The 24,598-nt window shown below is 39.0% G+C and overlaps 1 protein-coding gene across 1 annotated transcript in view; it reads right to left on the bottom strand.

The window, feature by feature from the left end:
* The window catches only part of LOC120317955 (protein LBH-like), a 68,340-nt gene that overhangs the window by 10,715 nt on the left and 33,027 nt on the right, over positions 1-24,598 (bottom strand). Inside the window, exon 2 of the mRNA XM_039365058.1 lies at positions 791-878. Within this exon, the coding sequence (XP_039220992.1) occupies positions 791-877 (87 nt within the window). The 5' untranslated portion in view covers position 878. The remainder of the gene's footprint in view (positions 1-790; positions 879-24,598) is intronic.

The following is a 24,598-nucleotide window of genomic DNA, read 5'->3' as shown; positions in this document are numbered from 1 at the left end:
TCTAAGGTTCCAAATTACATATAGGAGCATGGCATTTAGTGAAAAGGAGATCAGTATTTTCATACTGAGTACTACATTTAATGTAAATAAGGAAGCTCTTTAATTGTCAAATGTTGCATTTAAATTTTCTTTCACTTTAAGGTTGGAAACACAGCATCCTCTTCTAAATAGGGAAAATCAGAACAGCCTGATCCTGTTCACATATACAATATAGTCTCACCCACCTTGTATCAGCACCCTATCATCTATAAGTCATCCCAAAAAATGAAGTACTGTAAGGTTACCCATCACTTATATAGAGAGATATAGGTGATCAAAAAGGGAATCTTATATGATTGGTATGTACCGGTATCACCATTTTCCAGTGATTTTTCCAAAACCACTGTAGTTGTTCATGGATTTCTACATTCCAGATGTTGTCTGTCTAGCACCTTGATCTTAAATCTACTTTTTAAAATCTGTCACTTGATTCACTGATGTAAAACCTGTAAAATAGGTTTCAGTGAGCAACTTCGATAGTACTGTATTTTATGAAATACTGCCACCTTCTATTATATTCAAAAGGAATTTAGCTCCAAGCTTCACCAAAATGACAGTCATAACAAAACCTAGCTCATAATTCTTCTTGCACGTCAGATTAAAACACACAGTGGATTTCAATTTGTATATACTATGATCTTGTGGTGTCTCACTCTAGCTTATTCTAAGAAGCTAAATTGTTCTGACAGATTTTGAAGATGTGACCTTGTCTGACTGTAGCTTTGTATACAATTTGCATACATACACTTACCTGAGTGGAAGTGCCTCCTTCTTCCTCAGGTTGGCTCAAGATAAATTCCTCCATCACAGGTTCACGTGTATTCATTACCTCTGTCATGCTGGAAAAATCAGAACAGGCTACTGAAAATGTGAAAGACAGGTTAAATATCTCATAACATATTTGAATTTTCTTATCCATATGCCAGACAAAGCACACTATGGCTTATGTATTAATAAACCAGGCTAGTGTGCCTGTACATTTATTAATAGCATAATTCAAATTAGTTGGATTCTTTTAACCGTGTTCATGAATTTGCAGGAAAAAACAGAATTATCTGCACCACAACTTTCAAGTTAAATTTTTCCATATCAATAGTGATTCTTCTCTCTGCCTTACTTCAGATCAAGTCAGAAAAAATAGCGAGACATAAACCAAAGACAATTCAGAAAAAGTGGATGATGATTCCCTATGACTCAATACATATTTTGTTCTTTTTCTGAGGTTGCAGAAATGAAGATGACTTGGAAAGGACACAACTGATACAGAAGTGAAATATTATGATGAATGGTTGAGGTAGCTAGGTATGTCTAGTTTATTGAACAGAAGGATTAGGGGGTCATGATAACTGTCTTCCAGTATTTGAGGGGCTGTCACAGAGAAGAGGGGATTGACTTATTCTCCAAGATGGCAGGACAAGAAGTAAAGGGTGGAAGCTTGTTAAAGAGAAATCCAACCTAGAAGGAACAAGAAATTTTCTGACATTGAGAATAGTTGCTCAATGAAATAGCTCCCCCTCCCCACGGAGTTGTGGGTGCTCCATCACTGGAGGTTTTCAAAAATAGACTGGACAACCATTTGACTGGAACGGTATAAAGACTCCTGTTTTGAGCAGGGGGCTGGACTAGAAGACTTTATAATAATAATAGTAGTAAAGTTGGAAGGAACCTTGGAGGTCATCTAGTCCAACCCCCTGCTCAGGCAGGAAACCCTACACCATTTCGGACAAATGGCTGTCCAGTCTCTTCTTAAAAACTTCCAGTGTTGGAGCATTTACTGCTTCTGGAGGCAAGCTATTCCACTGATTAATTGTTCTCACTGTCAGGAAGTTTCTCCTTAGTTCTAGGTTGCTTCTCTCCTTGATTATTTCCACCCGTTGCTTCTTGTCCTGCCTTCAGGTGCTTTGGAAAATAGCTTAATTCCCTCTTCTTTATGGCAGCCCCTGAGATATTGGAATACTGCTATCATGTCCCCCCTCGTCCTTCTCTTGGTTAAACTAGACCACAGGTCGGCAACCTGCGGCTCCGGAGCCGCATGCGGCTCTTTGAGCCTTCCCATGTGGCTCCCAGCCTCCTCTGCCTTTGCAGAGAGAGACAGAGACAGAGAGAGGCAATTGTGCTTCCCTGCTTCTCTCTCTCTCTCTCTCTCTCTCTCTCTGTGTGTTTGTGTTTTTGTGTGTGTGTGTGTCTGTGTGTATGTGTAAAAGAGAGTGCACTCACAGTATTCTCCGAGGAGCTGAAAAGGTTACTGGGCGGAGCTCCTCCCTTTGCTGCGTCTCTGCAGGAAGCAGGAAGCAGGAAGCAGGAAGGGCAGGAGAGAGCTAGCTAGCCCAGCTAGGCTGACTCAGGAATTCTGGGAGTTGAAGTCCATGAGTCATAAAAGAGACAAGGTTGCTTGTTGGACAACAGCTTGAAGCTTGCCAGGTGAGCAACAGATAGGAGGGGGGGGGGGAGAAAGAGAGAGAGAGAAAGAGAGAGGGAGGGAGAGAGAGAGAGGAAAGAGAGAGAGAGAAAGAAAGAGAGCGGGGGAAGAGGAGTGGCAGACCAAGGGCAGATAGAGAGGGAGGGAGAGAGAGACAGAGAGAGAGAGAGAGAGAGAGAGACCCTTTTGACATCTAAAATGAAGATAACACTGCATATATCCTTTTTTTACCTGTGTATGTGTGTGTGTGTGTATATATACACATATACATATATATACACACACAGATACACACAGAAACACACACACACACCTATAATAAAGGTAAAAAAGGATATATGCAGTGTTATCTTCATTTTAGATATCAAAAGGGTTTTGCAGCTCCCGGTGTTTTGTTTTTGGTGGGAAACGGGTTCAAGTGGCTCTTTGAGTGTTTTGGGTTGCCTACCCCTGAACTAGACATACCCAATTCTAGCAACCGTTCCTTATATGTTTTAGCCTCCAGTCCCCTAATCATCTTTGTTGCTCTTCTCTGTACTCTTTCTAGAGTCTCAACATCTTTTTTACATCGTGGTGACCAAAACTGGATGCAGTATTCCAAGTGTGGCCTTACCAAGGCATTGAAGAGTGGTATTAATACTTCACGTGATCTTGATTCTATCCCTCCACTCCTATAATTCTATGTTCTATATTCTGTGTTCTACTGCTTTAAATGAGGACAAACTTCCAAGGACAAACTTCAGAACAGAACAAATCAAAATTATAGTCTACAATGAGATGCTGCCTGCTTCAATCATTTGCAGTGAGACCAGTCCCTAAAAAAATAACTATTATAATTAGAAAGTTAACATACTCTGCCTGGGAAAATGAATAAAATGACATAGCTTATGTTGAAATGCCCCACCTTTGTGGCTGATAAAATTAGATCATTAACCCTCTCTCCATAAATTGCACATAAGGGGAATGGATTTTTGTGGCACCAGGTGACAGGAGAAATTGGACATTTGCATGAACTAAAAACTAGAAAGTATGTGGCAAGAATCAATGGAAATGGATGAAATGTCCACTCTGATTCCACTTTGTAGTGCTTTCTCAAGGAAAGATCAGAAAGCAAGAGCAGATGACATTTGCAGAAGCAGTGAAGCTTAAGTATCTAAGCCTCTTTTGAAAAAAAAATAGTGAAGAAATAAAATAACTATAAAAATGCAGAGATGTTCTTCCATGCTGGTGAACAATATTAAATGCCATAAGAGCATGTTGCCAGTTTTTTGTAGTTAACAGCCAGTCACTAGGACAAAATGGGATCTGAAACTATTCTGATGTCCTTATTCAATATCAATATCAATTCCATTAGAATTTGAGTTCTCTGTGTTGTGTAGCAACAAGAGAAAATAGGAAACCCAGTATATAATGTATAGGATAGGGTAGGGTAGGGTAGGGTAGGGTAGGGTAGGGTAGGGTAGGGTAGGGTAGACTAGACTAGACTAGACTAGACTAGAATAGAATAGAAACTTTACTGTCACTTTAAATGTACACTAATCATATATTAAAATGAATATTCATTGAATTCAGCTCTCCCCAAAATACCATTATGCATATATGCATACACACACACACACACACATATGACACAGAGAAACATCACAGTCTAATTCGAATGTATAGATATACATGGTAAAAAAAAAAGAATCCTGAAAATTTACAAGACAGATGGCATACACAGATCATTATCAAATTGTTTCTTCCTCAAGAAAGGCTTTGGTTTGAAGACACTTTGGATCATTGGCCCATCTCCCAAAGTTTGAGCCATAGGCTTAGCATATCACTGAACCATAGTTTTGACAGTCCATAGAAATGTCTATCATGACTTTTGCCGTTCTGACCCATTTACTGCTATCTTTGCTCAGGAGTTATGGTTCTGCTTGGAAAAGATCTCACAATCATAACAATGAAGCTGTGATGATGAAGGAAGACACCATAATCCATATTTTCAGAGTGAACTTTCCTTTATTCACTTCAGACTATGACTGTGTCTCTTCCTTTTTTTTAGAACCAGTGATTTGAAAAGTTAGAGCTGTTGCCAGCTTGTTGATGCAAGGCATAAATAGCTATTCTATAGCCTCTTAATTAGGAGATATATTAAGAGATTTAAGACAATATATGCAGTCTTAAGGATAATAGAGACTAGATTGCTGTCAGCTTGGCGCCTTGCTTTTTACTTTCACAAAAACCACTGACTATCTATAGTTATTCACTGAAGATTCAGCACAATTTGCCATAAAAATAGACATACCAAATCATTGTTGCACAAATGACCATCAGACATGGGCATCTTCTCCCTCCGAAAGCATGCAAACAATGTATGATATAAACTGGCTTGAATGTACATTCAATTTTCCATTCAAAAGAATCAGTTGCCATATGTGCATCCACAGTGAACTACAAGGACTTGTCCAAAGAACCTAACCTACTGAAGTATCTTTTATTCAGTAATATGGACTGGCTTGTTCAACCCAGATGCCAACAATATCTAGAACTCATTTTAAGAATGGATTGAGATACTTTCTTTTTTTTCTGAACTAAACCAAGTATTTGCATACTGACAAAGACTAGCTCAAGTGGTATGTTAATAATCTCCTTTCTTTCCTACAAACTACATTTGTAATGCACTCAGCATGTAGTGTAGCTACAGAGGGCAAAAGCCTAGATCTAAATCTAAGGAGCAAGCTTATTTCATCCTCTTGACAAAAAGCAGGAATTGGCAAATGAGTACATCATTAACAAATAAGCATCTGAGCTGGGGTAAATAAGGGGAAGAAAATGGCATAATGACGATTACATTTACCTTCTAAGGACATGAATGGATTTGTTCCTAAAAAATCTATGCTTGTTGCCAATGTTCGCTCTGGGGAGGAAGCGTTGTGCCAATTGCGTCAATCACGTAGTGCATCTGAAAAAAACAATATTGGAATGAATCAGAGGATGTGGCAGAAGTGACAAAGCTGGAAGAATGGGCATAATGAACCTGAGATAAAAAGAGAACAAGAGGAAGCAGGCAGTTCTACAAAATTCTAAAAGAAAATTCAGGACAAATTTGTATATATGGTAGATAGACCTATGCAGTTGCTGGTGCTTGGCTTTTCTTCTACAACCATGAAATCTGCCACTGTTTCTCCTCTGAGGAATCTTACTCAAAATGCAATATTCAACTCACTTGGTGAAAAAAACTGACTAAAGTTTGAACCTGTGTAGCTTTCACTGTTACTTCAACTCAGGATCAGTAACTATGGATAATATGAGACCAAGAAGGTTTACTATTGAGGGAAGTCAGCTCCCCAGAGAAGGAAATATTAAAAGGGCAGAAAAATATATTTCCTCAAAAGGATTTTAAAAGCAGAAATCAACCCTGCCCCCAAGTCTCTCTATCCCAAGCAGAAAGCAGCCCTGTACAAATGCAGATGTAAACCATCAGAAAGGCCCCAGCTAGGAGATCAAGAAGACAAAGACACCTAAAATCTGCATACCCCACCCAAACTCTAGGAGTCATTAGCCCCATCACCAGGGAAGCAGGATATGATAATAGGACTAACCCATCACCATCAAGAATACCAGAAAGGCACATCCAGACTCAGGTCAGAATACGTGACACAGGAAATACAAAGCCTAAAACAGGAACAGGAAACTATTCCAAACAAAAGGAAGTTATAAAAACCTACTTCCCAGATGTGCTTGGCCTTCTTTTTCTCTCCTGTTTCCTGCAGGAACCATCTTTCGGTCTGGCCCTTCAATAAACTGCAACCTTCTTTCTAAAGCAGTCGCCATGTTGTTTATTTATCCCTGGCTTGGATGAACCAGGATGAAGACTTTTCTTTCAACACTATATTTACCAGAAAGAAAGACTTCTTGCTTTGTCAAATATTTTTTTTATTTAATACGCAGGGATCATCTTAGATTTGCTGCAAATATGGCAAATGTTTTATTTTTGGGGAGGGAGGGTGGGGCAAGTGTTCAGATCATCTTTTTTAGTAAATACATTAAGAGTATATCTGAGTTATATCATCCTCATAATAAATAAAGGCAGCATTGTGATCCATTTCTGTTGAAAGTGGGATTTATTGAATTTATTGAGAATTTTATTTCATTTTTAATATTTACGACTAGAATAGCTCCCCTACCAGTTAACACTTTAAAGTCACACAAAACACTTTCTTCTGAAAGTTCATAAAGTAACATTAAGGCAGAAAGAAAAACTTAGGAAAAAGACTTAAACAAACATTATCAAACAAAGGTAGTGAATAAGTGTAAACAGGCACTAAAGTTCCCATTTGAGAAATAGAGCTCCAGTCTCTTGCATGATCCTTCTTTATTAGAATGCCCAGAGACACAGTTAGAAACTGAAAAGGGACTGTGGCTGTGAATGTTTCCATCTGACTGGGAAAAAGGTAAAAGTGAGAGAGACCAAATAAGATACTGGGGGTGAGGAAGGTGGCAGAGATTTTAATAGCACCAGATTGCCTTCTGGGAGAGGGATATTGGTAAATGGCTCAGCCCACAATGCTACCCATTTTTTCAAAGAACCTGTGACTTGCTCCTCAAATTATAACTATCCAAACTAAGTTTACTGAAAAAAGTAGATAACCTAAGAAAGGTTATCTGAAACCTAAAAGATGGCATAGATGTTTGCATATTCACTAATAGGAGTCTCTGCAGATTTTACTCCACTAGTCATTGCCATCTATAGTGCTCATCTCCATTTCAAGGCCATTGAGCGAGTGCTGTCTGAAAACATTTCCACGGTAATGTGGCCAGCGTGACATCGTGGAGCACTGTTTCCTTCCAACCGAAGTGGTAATATTTATCTACTCGCATTTGCATGCTTTTGAGCTGCTAGGTCAGGGGTGGGCAACTGTGGCTTTTTTATGATTTGTGGACTTCAACTCCCAGAACTGGGAGTTGGCTCAGGAATTCTGGGAGTTGAAGTCCCCAAGTCATAAAAGAGCCACAGTTGCCTACCCCTGTGCTAGGTGAACAGGAGCTAGGTGAACAGGAGCTAGGTGAAGATGGGCACTCACCTTGTCGCATGACACTTCGGTCTCGAACCCGGGCTGTCGGCTTTCCAGCCGACAAGCCCAGCATTTTAACCACTAAGCCGTTGAACTGCCCATATTCATTAATGAGATTGAAAAAAAAATCCCTCCCTTCTTCAGATGGTATTCTAATAGAATAGAAACTCTTTTTCCCCCAAATATTGCTGGCTCTTCTGTTTATGAAACTAAATTCTTTCATACTTTTTTCAGATTCTCCCAATAGAACCTGCCCAATCTAACCTGAGTTTGTCCTTCTGCACAAATTCACAAATCCCCTTGCTTTGCTGCCCAATTTCCAGTCCAAAACAAAAAGCAAAGAGATTGTCTCTTTTCTTACTCTGGTTTTCTTTAAGATGGATGAAGAGTTTCACAATGCATTGCAAACTTGGAGATGGAAATAAATGCTGTATTTTATTTGGGCAATAACGAACCACCTCTCAATGGTTTCTCTCAAGGCTAGAGCTCAACAAGAGTTTGTGTTGAGGTGCACAGATTTTATGATCCTCCTGACAGACAAGAGAAAGGGAGAAGCTGAGAATCACATGAGAGATTGTTGAAAGATCAACCTTACAGATGAAACCATAACTTTTTATAACTTGGGACTTATGGACAGCCAATTAGAAGAGAATTATGAAAGATTTATTTTGAATATGGTAACTGCAGCAAGGTTATTATAGGCACAAAGATAGACAAATATAGTATATAGTAGTAATATATAGTAAAGTTGGAAGGGACCTTGGAGGTCATCTAGTCCAATCCCCTGCTCAGGCAGGAAACCCTATACCATTTCGGACAAATGGTTGTCCAGTCTCTTCTTAAAAACTTCCAGTGTTGGAGCATTCACCGCTTCTGGAGGCAGATTTTTCCACTGGTTAATTGTTCTGAAATTGAAGTGGTTTGTAAAGATTATGGAACTGGTGGAAATGGCAAAATTGACCTGTTTGATCAAGGATGACAGCAAGTACTAGAAAATATTGCAAACCTCTTATATTTTGCTGAAAATGAAAAAAATGAACTGATGATTTATGGATTTGCTGATTAAAAAGGGCCGAAAATGGAAGAGAATAAGGGTATAATTTTAATCAGAGAAGAATGAGAATAAGTTTGTAAATGCTGGAAAAAAGATCGGAAATTGCTTCTTAATATATGTTTTCTTTTTTGTATTTGTATCTCTTTTTATATGCCATTTCTTCACTTCACATTTCTTTTTTTTCTTTATATTGTTTCATATTTAACTTCTATTTCTGTAATTTTAAAAATAAAAACCAAATAAAAAAGGCAATCAGAGATCAATGGAACATAATTATGGCAAACAGTTGTAGAAGAAAGCAGATTAGTAGCAAAACCTTTCAAAAATGTACAGTTGCCTTTCAGTCATACAGTAGATGGTACCAAAAAACTAAAAGCCAACACTAGAAGTTATTAAAAATTGATGACTCAAGTTAAATGGCAGCACACAGAGTATTCTATTTTAACTTTACTTTAAATAATCTTGAAAATGCAGGATAGACTGCATTTAAGGTCTAAATTTATCAAAGAAATGGATGTTCCAAAATTCTTAGGATATTCTTAACTTGGTGGACCTTTGCTTCCTTCCTTGCCTGCCTGCCACTTTTTTTCAGTGGAACATGGTTACAGATTTCAATGGATATGTTTGTAATGGGAGACTTGAAGGATGTTGAAGGGGAAAGTGTCAGGCAGATAGAGTTTGATTAAACACTCTGCCCATTAGACCACAGCTGCCCTCCGGCTATCATGTTGCTTATTAATAGCCATCAAACAAGTCACTGTACACAGACACAGACACAGACACACACACACACACAAGAATGTTTGTACTGGTAAAAGGACTTAGAAAATTATGAACGATAGTAAACATCATGGTCCAACACAGGGTCCAGTCTATCCTTCCCCACTCAAGGAGTCTTTAACAAAAATATTTTATGCCAGCCACAGCCATTTCTCTAAAGTTGAAAAAGGTGTCTTTACTGAAATGAATAGCAGTAGTGTGCAAGTTGCATGCCTTACAGTAACTTGGATCATAGCCACAGAGGTTTAACAAATTTCTTATTTAGGAAACCTTTCAGTCATAATGTAGAATAGTAGATTAATCAGGCAATGATTTCATTCAAAAATAACAATTAGGAAAAAAATGTCCCGTATCTTTCAGTACTCATTTTCTGAAAAGATCCTGGGTCATTACAATTAAAGAGATTCTAATGCTCCACGATTACCTCTGTATTTACAAGCCAACTCTGTTTTCATAGAATATAGAACATAGAATCATATTATTTGTTGTTATGAATCTGTATAAAACTTGGCTTTTATTCTGTTCCAGAATTCAACTGAAATCTCTAGGCAGTTTTATCCTTTTTGTCTTCCTGTTCTGTCCAATTTGCTTATATATATGGTAATAATAAATTGAGATATAATGTCCAAATGACGAATAATAAAATATATTGTTTAAAAAGAATAGAAAGCCTTAAAAAATATAAGGACTTTTACGAAATTCCATGGGTGAAAGAGAGATCTTTATTTTTGCGCAAAAAGGTTCAGAAGTGATTTAACAATCAGCAAATTTCTGAACAAGGGGGAGGGTCTAAACTAAAGCTTTATAGGTTTCTTTTTCTCAGGAACAAAGGAAGCATAGATGGAATCTTACATTGTATATGGAATCTATTTTGTGTAACATTCAGATAGTTTCTCACACGTTAGGTCCATTTCTCATGGGAATACAATGAAGGCAGTTTTTACTTTTATACAATGTTTCTAAATATGCATTAGGTCATTCACGTACTGTTAATACAGCTTTTGGCCAACACAGCTTTCTTTCAGAGATTATGCAGACACATGATTTTTGCTTTTAGTGATTTTTCATTATTATTATTATTATTTTACTTTATTCTTCTTTATTCTGTGTTATTCTATTTCTTTTCCACTTTACTCCCCCCTTTTGGAAGTTTTCCAGCTTAAACTTCCATTATTCTACCTCTGATTCCGGATCTCCTGAAGGTACCACTTTATATTCCCATAAGGCTAACATTGTTTCATGTTTCGCTGTTAATTGGGCTGTACTTTCTGAGATTCTCCGAATCATGGCTATAAGACAGGGGATCAAGCAAGGAAATAAAATACATCCTAGAATTAACAAAACTTGCAGGCCTACAAACCTTCATAGTCATAGCAGCCTTGTTAATTCCAAGATCCATAGCAGTGGTCTCATTGGTTCCAGACCACCATTTACCATCTTCCCATGTCCTTGTGCATAGGAGGTCACCTACTGCTACACAAGATTCTGTTTTGTTTTTTGAGTAACATACGTGTCCTACCAAGTTGGAAGTGAGACCCCAATCACCATCTTTCCCACTTGTATAGGTTAAATTATTATTTTTAGACATTTCCAGTACCTTGGTATAATTTAACTCTTGTGCCTCCCATGGCCACCTTTCTCCCATGTTTGTTCCACCACACACAAAACAGTTAGACACGCCTAAAGTATGGGCAATGTCTTCTGCTAACTTAACAAAGGTATTGGTTACATGTCTAGGTACTTCAGGAATATGTAGGTTCTCCATTTCCTCATAATATGACCAAAATAATGATTTTTGTTCTGGTCTTTTGGTTGTAGTTATAATTTTGACTTCTATTTCTGACATTGGGTCATAGCCATTTGTATCTATTCCTATCCCAAACATCCATTTCTTACTTTCCCACCTATTTTGTTCTAGGAACCAACTGCCATTCTTGACTGTGAGAGTCACCAAATTACAGTTATCCGTTCCACAGGAATTTGCTTTTGTTTCATTCTTTTCAAACAAGATGTGGTCTATCTCTTTTGGGTCTTGGGTATGCCACTTAATACATGACCACCACTTACATTTGACCGCACATCCATCTGGTGGGCACAAGTACTTATGTTTTGGGATAAAGTTGTGAATATTACCGATCCCTCCGCAACCATATGTTGGAGTCCAGTAATTAGCTGCTTTGCAAACATCAAAGGTGACGCTAAAACTGGAGTGTGGATTGGATTTCCATTGGGAGATCCCTAAGAGTGCCTGGTCCTTATAGCTAGTTCTTGTTCTATGTGTTTTGATTTGTAAGGCCCAACGATCAGGATCAGACTTCGGGTTATAACACTGATATTGGATACCTTTTCTACAAAATTTATATGTAGTTCTATTGTATGTACAAGAGTCAGGAGAACTATCTTGACACCCTTCTGGTTTAACTGTATGGTAAATCAAAGTCTTGGTTATCTGGTTTCCTTGTTTTGTAGTTTTGATACAGTTTTGACAACCTTGGTTTCCCTGTGTTTCTGCTCTTTCTTGGTGTGTGCTACTCAATAATTCTTTATTGGAGGGTTTCTGCATTATGACCTCTCATGTAGCCATTGTACTGATTGGTGTAGGAATGTGTGTGCATATTAAATAATTAACAAATATTATGAGCTGTAGAATCCTCATATCTTCCACCGTGCGTAGAGAGACAGCTTCCTGGGGTGTCTCAGCAAGGTTGTTGATCACACCGTGTCTTGGGAACCCGTTGCTGTATTTCTTGTAAATTTCAACACCAAAGGCTTGTCAGTCTTATCCACCTTGTAGGTCACCGGATCTGCAGGTGCAGCTGCTTTCACTCTACTCCAATGGATCCAAGATTTTCCTTCCAGGGTTTTCACTGCCAAAGGAGAACACATGACAACAGTATACGGTCCTTTCCATCTTGGGCTCAAGGGATCTGATTTCCAGTGCTTTACCCACACTCTATCTCCAGGCTTGAACCCATGTGTTGCTGTAACTACTGGAGGGGGTTGTTGTTCCATCATATAATGGCGCAATTTTGAAACGGCCAAATTATGAAGCTGTAACTGATGTAACGATTTCTGTTGATCTACCCCCCCCCTTATGTGCCAAATCGGGCCATCCTTGACTGTCAGGTTTAAACAGGCAAGGAGGACGGCCAAACATGAGCTCATAAGGACTAAGTTGTAATTTAGTGCGGGGGGACAGTCTGATTGCATACAAAACCATAGGCAAAACATCTGGCCAGTGTAGATGAGTTTCCAAACAAAATTTGGTAATAAGTGTTTTATGAGATCTTTCCACTCTAGCAGCCGATTGAGGGCGGAAAGCACAATGAAATCTCCATTTAATTCCTAATGCTTGGGCTAAAGCCTGATTGATTTGGTGTACAAATTCAGGGCCATTATCTGATGAAATCCTAGATACATGAACCTTGTGACATCTGATTGGAGAGGGGGACCTTCTAATGCAGCTCTTTTTGCTTCTTTGTCTGCCTTCCTATTGCCCTGGGTAATAAGGCTTGAGTCTTTTTGATGTCCAGGACAATGGATGATTGCAACTTTGGATGGCAATTGGGCTGCCTTGATAAGTCTTTTAATCAAAGTTGCATATTGGATAACTTTGCCTGTGGAATCCAAATATCCTCTCTCTTTGTAGATAGCCACATGCGCATGTATTGTTAAAAATGCATATTTACTATCTGTATATACATTTAAAGTCCTTCCCGCTGCTACTTCTAATGCACGGGTCAAGGCATATAATTCTGCAAACTGTGAACTGGCTTGACTAGGCAACTGTGCTGACTCAACAATAGAAGTTTGAGAAACTATTGCGTAACCAGAGTATCTACATCCTTTATCCATAAAGCTAGAACCATCAGTAAACCATTGATAGTCTGGATTATGCAAGGGTTGGTCTGTAAGGTCAGGTCTGCAAGAATATTGTAGTTCTATTGTTTGCATGCAGTCATGAACAGGTTTGGTTGATTTAGGAATTGGCATTAGAGTTGCTGGGTTTAAAGTTGAACATTGTTGCAGTGTAACTTGTGGATTTTCTAATAAAAGAGCCTGTATTTTATGCATTCGTTGATTACTTATCCATAAATGTCCTTTATTGTCAATGATTGTCTGCAAGGCATGACTAGTGTAAACAGTCACTGGAGCTGAAAAGGTTAACTTGTTTGCCTCCTGCAGTAATAGCATAACTGCTGCTAGAATTTTTAAACACTGGGGCCAGCCCTGTGAAGAAATGTCCAGGTGTTTTGACAGATAAGCGACAGGGCGGTTCCAACTTCCCTGTTTTTGGGTAAGGACCCCTAAAGCTACATTTTGTCTTACATCCACATAAAGTGAAAAAGGCTTAGATATATCAGGTAGTCCTAGGGCAGGGGCTGTGGTGAGAGCCTGTTGCAATTGTCTCATTGCTTGGGTTTGTTCCTCTTGCCACAACAGAGGTTCTTTTTCTGGTCCCCTTAAAGCTTGGTACAATGGTTTAGCTGTGAGAGCGAAGTTAGGAATCCAAATTCTACAGAAGCCTGTAATTCCCAAAAAGGCTCTGACTTCCTGTTTTGTTTGTGGGATGGGAATCTGTAACACAGCTTGCTTTCTCTGGGGGCCCAAAGTTCTTTGTCCTTGTGAAAGTTCATAGCCTAAATACATTACAGTCTCTTGAATTAATTGTGCTTTCTTTTTTTGGATACTCTATAACCACAGTCTTGTAACAATTGGAGCAGTCTTGATGTGTTTTCAAAGCAATCCTCCCTGCTTTGGCCAGTTACTAAGACATCATCGACATATTGAAGGCAACAATCCTCTTGTCTGACTAACTTCAGATAAGCAAGATCTTGGGCTAGGGCTTGACTAAAGCACGTTGGCGAATTTTTAAATATACGGCTACCACAAGGATTTGATTGCTTGCCAATGGATTTATTTAGGACAGATCTGGTGGCTCCCGTGTCAACTAGCATCGGGACAACCTGTCCTCCCACCCTTATTTTAACAATGGGCTCTGGGGGTGGGGCGATAGAACCCTGTCCTCTTCAGTCTTCCCATTCCATGTCAGCTAAGCCGATCATGTTTTCTTCTCTTTCCTCTGTCTGATTGGGATAAACTGGATGCCCTCTTCCTTTGAAGCTCTTTCTGAAGCCTCTCTGGAAAGTCCCTCTAAATCCTCTTCCTCTTCCATATTGGCGAGATTGTCCCCTGGGTTGGCCATTCCTCTGGGGGCTCTCCCTTTGCCAGTGTCTTTCTTGTTTACAGATGGCACACTGATTGGGTCCTAGGCATGTTCCTCCCAATGCCACGGCTAACATTTCAACTTTCTTTTTTTTTTCTTTTTGATCTGATTTGCATTCCTCCTCCCTGTCACAGTTACGGAACATATTGAAGCATTGAAATATTAGTGTTATCTGGTCCAGGAACCAACACCTCTCTTAGAGGGGCAATATTTTCTTCTGTTTTTATTTCTAACTTGCTCCTGGTGCGGCTAGAAACTGAGGTTTCACTTTCAAAGTTATTCAAGCTTTTATCTGTTTCTTGAAGGGATTCAGCTGTTGCTAATTTTCCTTCCTCACCGGCTTCTGGCTGAAATTGGGCTTCTCTTTCAGGCAGAGGGAGTGGAATTTTCTGATTTATTCTCCCTTCTTCTCTTCTAGGAACGTAGGGGGGTGTTCTGGCGATTTCCTCCCTATCTTCCTGGCTGAAAATCTTAGCTTTTGTTTGAGGCTTGGCTTTTTGGCTTGCCAAATATATCTTTGCACACTCTATCTGACATTTTGCTAACCATCTGGGTCTCTGTGCAATGTTGATTTTCCATAGGGGTACTGGTCCCAATAACCATTTCCAGTCACAATTTGATGAACCCGTGCAACGAGTTCGGGATTCGCCCATCCCATTTTTGGCCACCCTACGCCCAGGGCAGTCCACTCAGATTCACAGAATCTTTTTAACATGGCTGGATTTGGTTTTGGATCTCCATAATCCCTAGAAAAACCTTTTTGAACTTCGCACATGCACTGGAGTGGCGTCTGGTCAACGCTCTCCTTTGACTTTTTCCCACCCATTTCTCTAATACACTACCATTGATCACTCAGCATGAGCTACAATGGTTTAACCTCCCACACAATCCTGCCTATTGAAGGCTTAAGGACGCCACCTTTGCCTTCTAGGGGGTGATCAGTCCCCTCTTCCGATCCAAAAGGGATCAGGTTTCCCCTGTTTTACAATACTTGCCTGCAGGCGTTTTCCAGACTCCTTTGTTGATTTAAGATCTGTCTGTCACCCTCACGGATCCTCAGACTGGAATGCTTCCTGATGGGTTAATTCCCTTTCCTCCCGTCGAGTTCTCCTCGTAGTAAAAAGCTACGAAGCCGGCTTTGGAGCTGTCGTCGTTTAGGAGAGGGGGGGGGCCCACCAGGGCAATCCGTCTTGGAAGGTTAAATCCTTTTTCTTAAAAGCCCTTAAAAATGTCCCGGCGGAGAAGTCGCCATAAATCTTGTGGAAAAATAAAGCCTTAAAAAATATAAGGACTTTTACGAAATTCCATGGGTGAAAGAGAGATCTTTATTTTTGCGCAAAAAGGTTCAGAAGTGATTTAACAATCAGCAAATTTCTGAACAAGGGGGAGGGTCTAAACTAAAGCTTTATAGGTTTCTTTTTCTCAGGAACAAAGGAAGCATAGATGGAATCTTACATTGTATATTGAATCTATTTTGTGTAACATTCAAATAGTTTCTCACACGTTAGGTCCATTTCTCATGGGAATACAATGAAGGCAGTTTTTACTTTTATACAATGTTTCTAAATATGCATTAGGTCATTCACGTACTGTTAATACAGCTTTTGGCCAACACAGCTTTCTTTCAGAGATTATGCAGACACATGATTTTTGCTTTTAGTGATTTTTCATTATTATTATTATTATTTTACTTTATTCTTCTTTATTCTGTGTTATTCTATTTCTTTTCCACTTTAATATTATTTGTTGTTATGAATCTGTATAAAACTTGGCTTTTATTCTGTTCCAGAATTCAACTGAAATCTCTAGGCAGTTTTATCCTTTTTGTCTTCCTGTTCTGTCCAATTTGCTTATATATATGGTAATAATAAATTGAGATATAATGTCCAAATGACGAATAATAAAATATATTGTTTAAAAAGAATAGAAAGTCTCTTTGTCCTCTAAGCCACTGTTCATGATATTAACATCCATTTAAATGCTTGAACCAGGCCACTCTTATATTGTTCTTGAAGCAAAATTTTAACTATTGTAAAAATAATTATTGTAATATAGAGCAATCTATCCAGATAAGACTGTATAACCCAGAGGATTTAATGTATGATTTCCTTCCTTCTTTCCTTCCTTCCTTCCTTCCTTCCTTCCTTCCTTCCTTCCTTCCTTCCTTCCTTCCTTCCTTCCTTCCTTCCTTCCTTCTTATATAAGTCTAAAAGTCAAGTTTTAATCAGATCCATACAACAATTAATATGATACTGGTTTCATTGAGATAAAACTTTTAAATATAGGAAGCTGTCTTAATAAAAGTTAGATCTATTAATCAAGACTGATTGCTTGGGATTTGTCTCCCACAGATGCCTACTTATTTGGAACAAATGTGTAATCTAGCATTTTATCCAGATATTGTAATATCTAGTTCATATAAGTGATACAGTTCACTTGCCAACATATTATTCTGTTTTTGTTTTTTTAATTTGTATGTTCAGTTTTTCAAGCTATATTTAGATTGTTGTTTCTCTATTGTGTTATGTGTATTTCAATCTGAGATCTTCTAATTTACCAATGAGAATGCTAATTGGAATTATAGAACTTGTTTGCAACATTTCCCCCCTGACTGAACCATTGGTCCAGATGAGTGAACAGGCTGGCTGAAAAACAGCCTTCGAATTCCTGGATTCCCAAGACAACAGCTTGGATTCCAAATTAACCAGAACATTTTGAAGACTTCCTGTAATCACCCAAACCTATTTTCCAGACACAATATTTGTCCAATATAATATTTGCACAATGGAACCAATGTAAAACTCTAAGCAAAATATGGAGCTGTCCTGGAGTCTACAGTATATTCTTATAGCCATAACCAACTTTCATCTAACTCCTGCATTTTATAGTTCCCATATAAACATGTCACTTGTATATAAATTTTTCTTTTGCTATGTGAACAGAACAAAATTATACTGGATACAAGTATACTCCATTTAGGTCAACTAGATCCTACCACAAGCATAACCAAAAAGGCAGTGTCATTCTGTTATTTTCCCCAGTGATTAATTTTTAGTGCCATAGTGCTACTGTAGTTTTATAACCCCGTGAATTAATTCCTAAAATGATAGCTATCATTACATCATGTGGCATTGCATTTTATTTGTTTAATCCACGCTTTGCAACTATGAAGTTATTCCTGCTATCAGGAAAGGAAGATCTATTCCACAAAAGTTTTAACAGTAGATTCAGCTAACTGTATACAGTGGCTTTTTAATGGAGAATAAAATATATGATTACCTCCAGCATTACCCTGCCTACCACAACTTAGTCATTCATAATATCACTTGAAGTGCTATTCTCAATTCCAGGAACATTTGATCCTTCAGTATCTGTGACAAATCACCACTCCTCTGACTCACAGCTTAGATGCCTCGAGCTAATAATTCCTCTCTATATAATGTGCATATAGCTTCATATAATATCCTACCAATTGCTCTACAGAAAGGGATGGAGACTTGTAGCATATCTCGTCGAGTGGTTGTAAGTTTGGAGCAATAACTGAAACGTGCACACTGTCACTAGTAAATATTAAATATTGGTCAGATTATCCAAGATAAGGAAAAACAACAACAAAACAACAACACTATTTCATACATTCATTTGCCTGGTGCTTATTCTCCAACTTGTCATATGCCCTGGAACAGTTCCTGTTTTGTAGAGTGTTTTTTTTTTTAAAAAAGGTATGTAGTTTAAAGCCAGTCAAAAGGTTAATCCTTGATATACAGTATCCAGGTAAGATTAGAAAAGACTCCTATCTAAATGCCTGAAGAATCTTCACATGTACTGTAACCTTTACTGTCTCAGGTGATCTTCAAGGGCGGGGGTGGGGGCAGGAAATGCTAAAAATTTCAAACACATACAATTATGTGTCCACATAAACTAGGTTTCTTCAATTTTCTGCTTTCTAATAATAATTGATATGCCACCTGACTCCCAGTGACTTTGTGTGACCTAATTTACCCTAAATAAATGGAAAGTTATTCCTGTGTCTTGTTCAGTGGATTATGATAGGCAGGAGAGGATAATTGATCCCTATTACAAGTCCCATTGTCTTATATGTAAAGCAAAGATAGATGATAGATAGATAGATAGACAGATATAATTTAAACATTAAGCAATTTTAATGTTAATTTTAAACAACTTTTAAAATATTAAAAATAAACTAAGATTTGCACCAATAGAAGGACTTCAATTAACCAACATTTTTCATTTTGTCCAAACTTAATAAAAAGGCCGAATCTTGAAGTTGGCTAAAATTTGATTATCAAAGATTTTCTGATTTGGCTATTATGATTTACAAAGGGAGGAAGAAAGGGAACTCTATAAACAAAAAAGCCACTTATCTGGACTTTTTAAATGACTTTCTGAATGTGGACAACAGTCACATATAACAGCAGTATTCAAGGAGCTGAAGACAATAGATAGCAATGTTATCACAATTTCTTCCTATACCACATTTTTAGGTTAGGTAAAATAATTCAAGATATCCCTGCCATTCTCATGGTGGAATATGATTTCCTAGAATAATAGGGTTGGAAGAAGGCATTTAAACCATCAATTGTAATCTCATGAGATGTGTAGAAATCCAAAGTTTAAAAAAAAATCCCAGATGGTTGGCTCTCTACCTTCCATTTCATTACATCCAGGAAAGGAAATTTCGGGTAATTAGTTCTACTGTTGAACTCAATCAGAATAGACCTGGAAGAGAGGTTAGAGGTCTTTGAGTCCAGCCCTCTGCTCAAGCAGGAGGACCTATACCATTTCAGACAAAAGGCTGTCTAGTTTCTTCTTTAAAAACTCCAGTGATGGAGCGCCCACAATTTCTGAAAGCAAGCTGTTCCATTGATAATTGTCCTTACTGTTAGGAAATTTCTTCTTAGTTCCAGACTGCTTCTCTTCTTGATTAGTTTCCATCCATCGTTTCTTGTATTGCCTTCTGGTGCTTTAGAAAATAAGTTGACTTCCTTATCTTTGTGGCAGCCCCTCAAATACTGGAATACTACTATCATGTCATCCCTAGTTCTTCTTTTCTCTAGACCAGTGGTTCTCAACCTATGGGTCGGGACCCCATTTGGGGTCAAACCACCATTTCACGGGGGTTGCCAAACAAGGCTGTCCGCAATTTTTTTCCCTTTTTCTTTGGCCACGCCCCTGGCACCCGGTGATGTATAAGTGGTTGGGGGTCACCACAACATGGGGAACTGTATTATGGGGTCGCGGCATTAGAAAGGTTGAGAACCACTGCTCTAGACTATTCATATTCATTCCTGCAACCTTTCTTCATATATTTTAGCAACTGCTTTTGTTATTAGGAATTCTTTTTCCAAATAATCAAAATCTGTCTTCCTGTAGCTTCATGAGTCCATGTTCTGATAGAAACAGGAACATTTAGGCTACTTAATCCTAACCTTGATCTTCTTCATCCTACTTGAATACTCTTTCCTCTCTAATGCAATGCCTCTTAAGGCACAAAAACAGTAATCTGACATTGGGTCTAATAGTATGGCAGTTCTTATGTACTGTTGATTCAAAATATCCTGTGCAGTTGCACTCTCAGTTCTTTACATTTTTGGCAGAAGTATTCTCTTTCTTTCCTAGTAGCCAATCTAGGAAATGTTAATGGCAGAGAAAGAGAGAGAGAGAGAGAGAGACAGAATTGTCAAAGAGAGAAGGAAAAAGAGAAGGAGATAGGAGAGAAAGAAAAGGGCAGTGCACAAAACTCATTTCTGCTTAATGATGGTGCTTTTGAAATCCACACTGATATCAAGGAAAAACATTTGTGTCTTTGTCATGTTACATGATCCACCAAAGAGAAATGCACTCATGTATGCAGATCTTTCTGAAAACCGCCTACTGCTTTTCGGATTTAAGTATTTTCTTTTTTCTTCTCTCTCGCTCTCCACCCCCCCTTCTCCTAAGCAACTGAAGAAAGTAAGATATGTCAGAGACTACAAATCAGACAATTCCATCCTGTTCTTTCCAGGAGCCAAGGTTGCCTCTTCCCACCCACGCTCTACTACTTGAGCTCTTCGGCTGCTCCACAGGGTTAGAGCTGCTTTCCTCTTCACAGATGTACAGATTAGTTATAGGGAGGTTCTTTTCTTCTCAAAGACAACAAAATAAATGGACTCCAGAAGATTCAGACATGCTCTGTGTGAAAGGTGGTTCAAGAGAAAAAAAAAGGTATGGAAAGGTTTTTTTTAAATAAAACCATTTCTACACTTATGTTCAACTCTTCTGGAGTCTGAAAATGCTTCCAGGTAATACAGTATCATATTTTCAGCTGCATAGAAAAACAGGACAGGCTTTCTTTTTTATATACTTCATAAATACAAATCTAGCAACTACACATTTCATACCAGTACCTGATTTCTTTCTCCATTTCACTCTCAAAAAACCTAAGTCTTACATATGTCAAATAATCTTTAATAGGGCAATTTTTATTGCATTTTCAAAAGTTACACTTTCCATTTGAAAAGTAAACCAACTTATATTATAAAAACCCATTGATTTGGAAGCTCCAAGTATGTGGTCGAACAACATATACTCTGATCTAGATCTAACTAAATCAGCAGAATTAACAATTCATTCTTCAGTCTTTCACTCTGCAAAACTGGGACAATGGCACAGGTCTTCAGAATGAGGATCTACTCTAGAATTTGTTTAAATAAAAATATGTTCTTAAGTCTAATATTTTCATTTTATTATTGTTTAAAATTCTTTAACATAGCTATGTTTGTGATTAAATGAAGGACTAAAGTACAATAATAATATTTAATAGATAGCATTATGAGTGCTGTAACATAATCACTGGATTGATTGGTTTTGATTTGGTTGAAAAGATCCATATTGTTGTGAAACAGTCAAAGAAGGAAGATCACAGAACATATTTACTGAATGATGAAATTTATTTATGATATATTACAATAAATACAGGATTCCATTTGGCTGTAGATTTTATTATGAACAAAAAATAAAGTATAAGCAAATTACAAGATATTAATTAAATACTATAAAATTTAATTGTATTTTAAAATAGTATAGTATACTTTTAAATATGATGTAAAATTGTTAAGTATTGAATGTAATGGTTTTTTCACTTTCTAAAATTAACCTTATTTATTATAATATTGATTCAAAATTAAAATGCATGATGAATACTGCTCCAAAATTCAACTTAGAGATATGTAAAATAATTTGTCTAGCTGATTCTTATTGCAGATGAACAGTTTACTGTAACATGCTCCAGTCTAACAGAATAACAGAATTGGAAGGGATCTTGGAGGTCATCTAGTCCAATCCTCTGCTCAAGCAGGATACCCTATACCAGGGGTAGGCAACCTTGGCTCTTTTATGACTCGTGGACTTCAACTCCCAGAATTCCTGAGCCAGCCATGCTGAGGAGAAAGGGATAGGTTTCCATGCTGAGCCATGCTGGCTCAGGTATTCTGGGAGTTGAAGTCCATGAGTCATAAAAGAGTCAAGGTTGCCTAGCCCTGCCCTATACCATTTCAGACAAATGATTGTCCAATCTCTTCTTAAAAACCTCCAATGTTTGAGCACCCACAACTTCTGCAGGCAAGATTCTGAATGTGTAGAGGGTGCAAACTGTTGTACAGTACCCTTAATATCACAAGGTTAACAAAACAATGTTTAAGATCATCCAACACAGATTAGAACCCTACATGGAAAAAGAGATGCCATATATTTAAGCCAGCTTTAGAAAAGGCCAAAGAACAGAAGACATTGTTTCTGATGCATGCTACACAATTAAGAAAAAGTAGCAAAAAGAAGTCATTGTGTGCTTCATCATAGGAAATACTTTGTGAAATGTGCTCAGAAAAATGGGAAATCTGGAACATCTCATTGTCTTAATGAAAACCTATATAAAGGTCAGGAAGCCACAATTTGGAGAGGATATCATGAAAGTGATTGGCTCCAGATTGGCAAAGGAGTGCAATGAGGTGTATATTCTCCTGTTATTTATTCAATTTATATGCTGAATACATATTAAGGGAAGATGGTTTGGAAGAAGATGAATATGGTTTTAAAACTGGAGGAAGAAATATCAACAACCTGTGTGATGCTGATGATACTGCTCTGATAGCCAAAACCACAAAGGATCTGTACAGTAAGCTCGTAATAAAAGTTAAGGAGCACAGTGAAAAAGAATTAAATCTAAAGAAGATCAAACTAATGACAAGCAGCCTTAGAATTGGCTATGGAGGTAATAAAGTGGTAGATTGCTTCTATCTTTTAGGGTCAACCATCAACAGTAAAAGAACAAGTAGTCAAGAAATATAATTAGTTCTAGAATCGATTCAACAGGCTGGATTAGAAGGGGCGTTGGTCTTACCTGAACGCCTTTTCTCAGTACGGAGATGGATAATCCATGGATGGGTTTTCTCTGTCTGCCTGCTCTTGAGACCAAGTAGCCAAAGCTTGACACGCCCCCACTTCCTGTGGAGTCCATTCTTAACGAGGGCGAATTGGCTGATGATTGACGAGGTATTGGCTCTCAGCTCCCTACTAGCGGCCTGCTGGCCTTGGGGTGGGTGTGGATTATCCATCTCCGTACTGAGAAAAGGCGTTCAGGTAAGACCAACGCCCCTTCTCCAGTACCAGGAGATGGATAATCCATGGATGGGACGTACCAAAGCCTCACTGTCCCAAGGGGTGGGAAACAGATAAGGCCGGTAGATTGATCTCTGAGACAACTTGCTGGAGGACCCTCCTACCAAAGGAGGCATCCGCCGATGCAAAGCGGTCTATCTTGTAGTGTCGTATAAACGGGGAAGGCGAGGACCATGTCGCGGCCCTGCAAACTTCCTCGATTGACGCCTGGGTAGCCCATGCCGCCGAAGTTGCAGCGCTTCGGGTGGAATGGGCTGTGAGATGACTTGGGGGCGGCAGGATGATACATTGTAAGCTTCTGCGATACAGCTTCGGATCCACCTTCCAATGGTGCCCGCGGAAACTTTCCGCCCCAAGGTGCCCGCTTGGAAGGACACAAATAGGGCCTCCGATTTGCGGAAGGGTTCTGTACGCTTTATATAACGCCGCAAGGCTCTGCGGACGTCCAATGTATGCCACTGCCGCTCCCGGTCATGTGTTGGGTTTGGACAGAAGTTTGGGAGAATTACTTCCTGTGTCCTGTGAAAGAGTGAATTCACCTTCGGTATGAAGGCAGGATCTAACCTAAGGACCACCCTGTCCTTGTGGAAAATGCATAGGTCGTTTCTGACTGACAGTGCGGCCAGTTCCGAAATTCGTCTGGCCGATGTGATGGCAATCAGGAACGCCACCTTTAGCGACAGGTGTCGCAAGGAAACGGTCGCCAATGGTTCAAATGGTGACCGAGTGAGTGCGTGAAGGACTCGCGGTAGTTCCCACCTGTGAATTACTGGAGGTCTGGTGTTATAGGCGCCCTTGATAAAGGCGCGGATCCTGGGGTGGTGAGCTAAGGGAACCGAATCCGTGCAGGTGAGGAGGGTGGACAAGGCCGCCACTTGCCTGCGGATGGTCGCGGGGGCGAGGCCTCTGTCTAGTCCCTCCAAGAGGTAATCTACTATCTGAGGGATGTAGAGTTTGTGTAAGTCAAACTGCCGTTCCCTGCACCAAAGGCAAAAATTTTTCCAAGTGGAGTCATAAATGCGGTTTGTTGCCGGACGGCGTGAAGCTTGAATTATGGTAATGGCCCCGGGAGAGAATAGTTCCTGTGCCATTATCTGGCGCTCAAGTGCCAGGCGGTCAGTTGTAACCATTGGGGTTCCGGGTGACTGATGGTTCCCTGGTGTAGGGACACTTGATGAGGGGGAATGTTCCATGGGGGCGACTGAGACAGGTTCATCAGGTCGGCGAACCACGGTCTCTGTGGCCAATATGGTGCTACTAGGATCACTTCTGCCCGCTCCTGAATCAGCTTTCGGATGACCGCCGGTATGAGTGGTAGTGGGGGAAAGGCATAAAGCAGA

Source organism: Crotalus tigris, unplaced genomic scaffold (assembly GCF_016545835.1).
Source record: "Crotalus tigris isolate CLP2741 ecotype Arizona unplaced genomic scaffold, ASM1654583v1 scf7180000019951.354573, whole genome shotgun sequence".
NCBI classification, from domain to species: Eukaryota; Metazoa; Chordata; class Lepidosauria; order Squamata; family Viperidae; genus Crotalus; species Crotalus tigris.
Note: the sequence above shows the minus strand (reverse complement) of the source record. Positions and strands in the feature narration are given on the sequence as shown.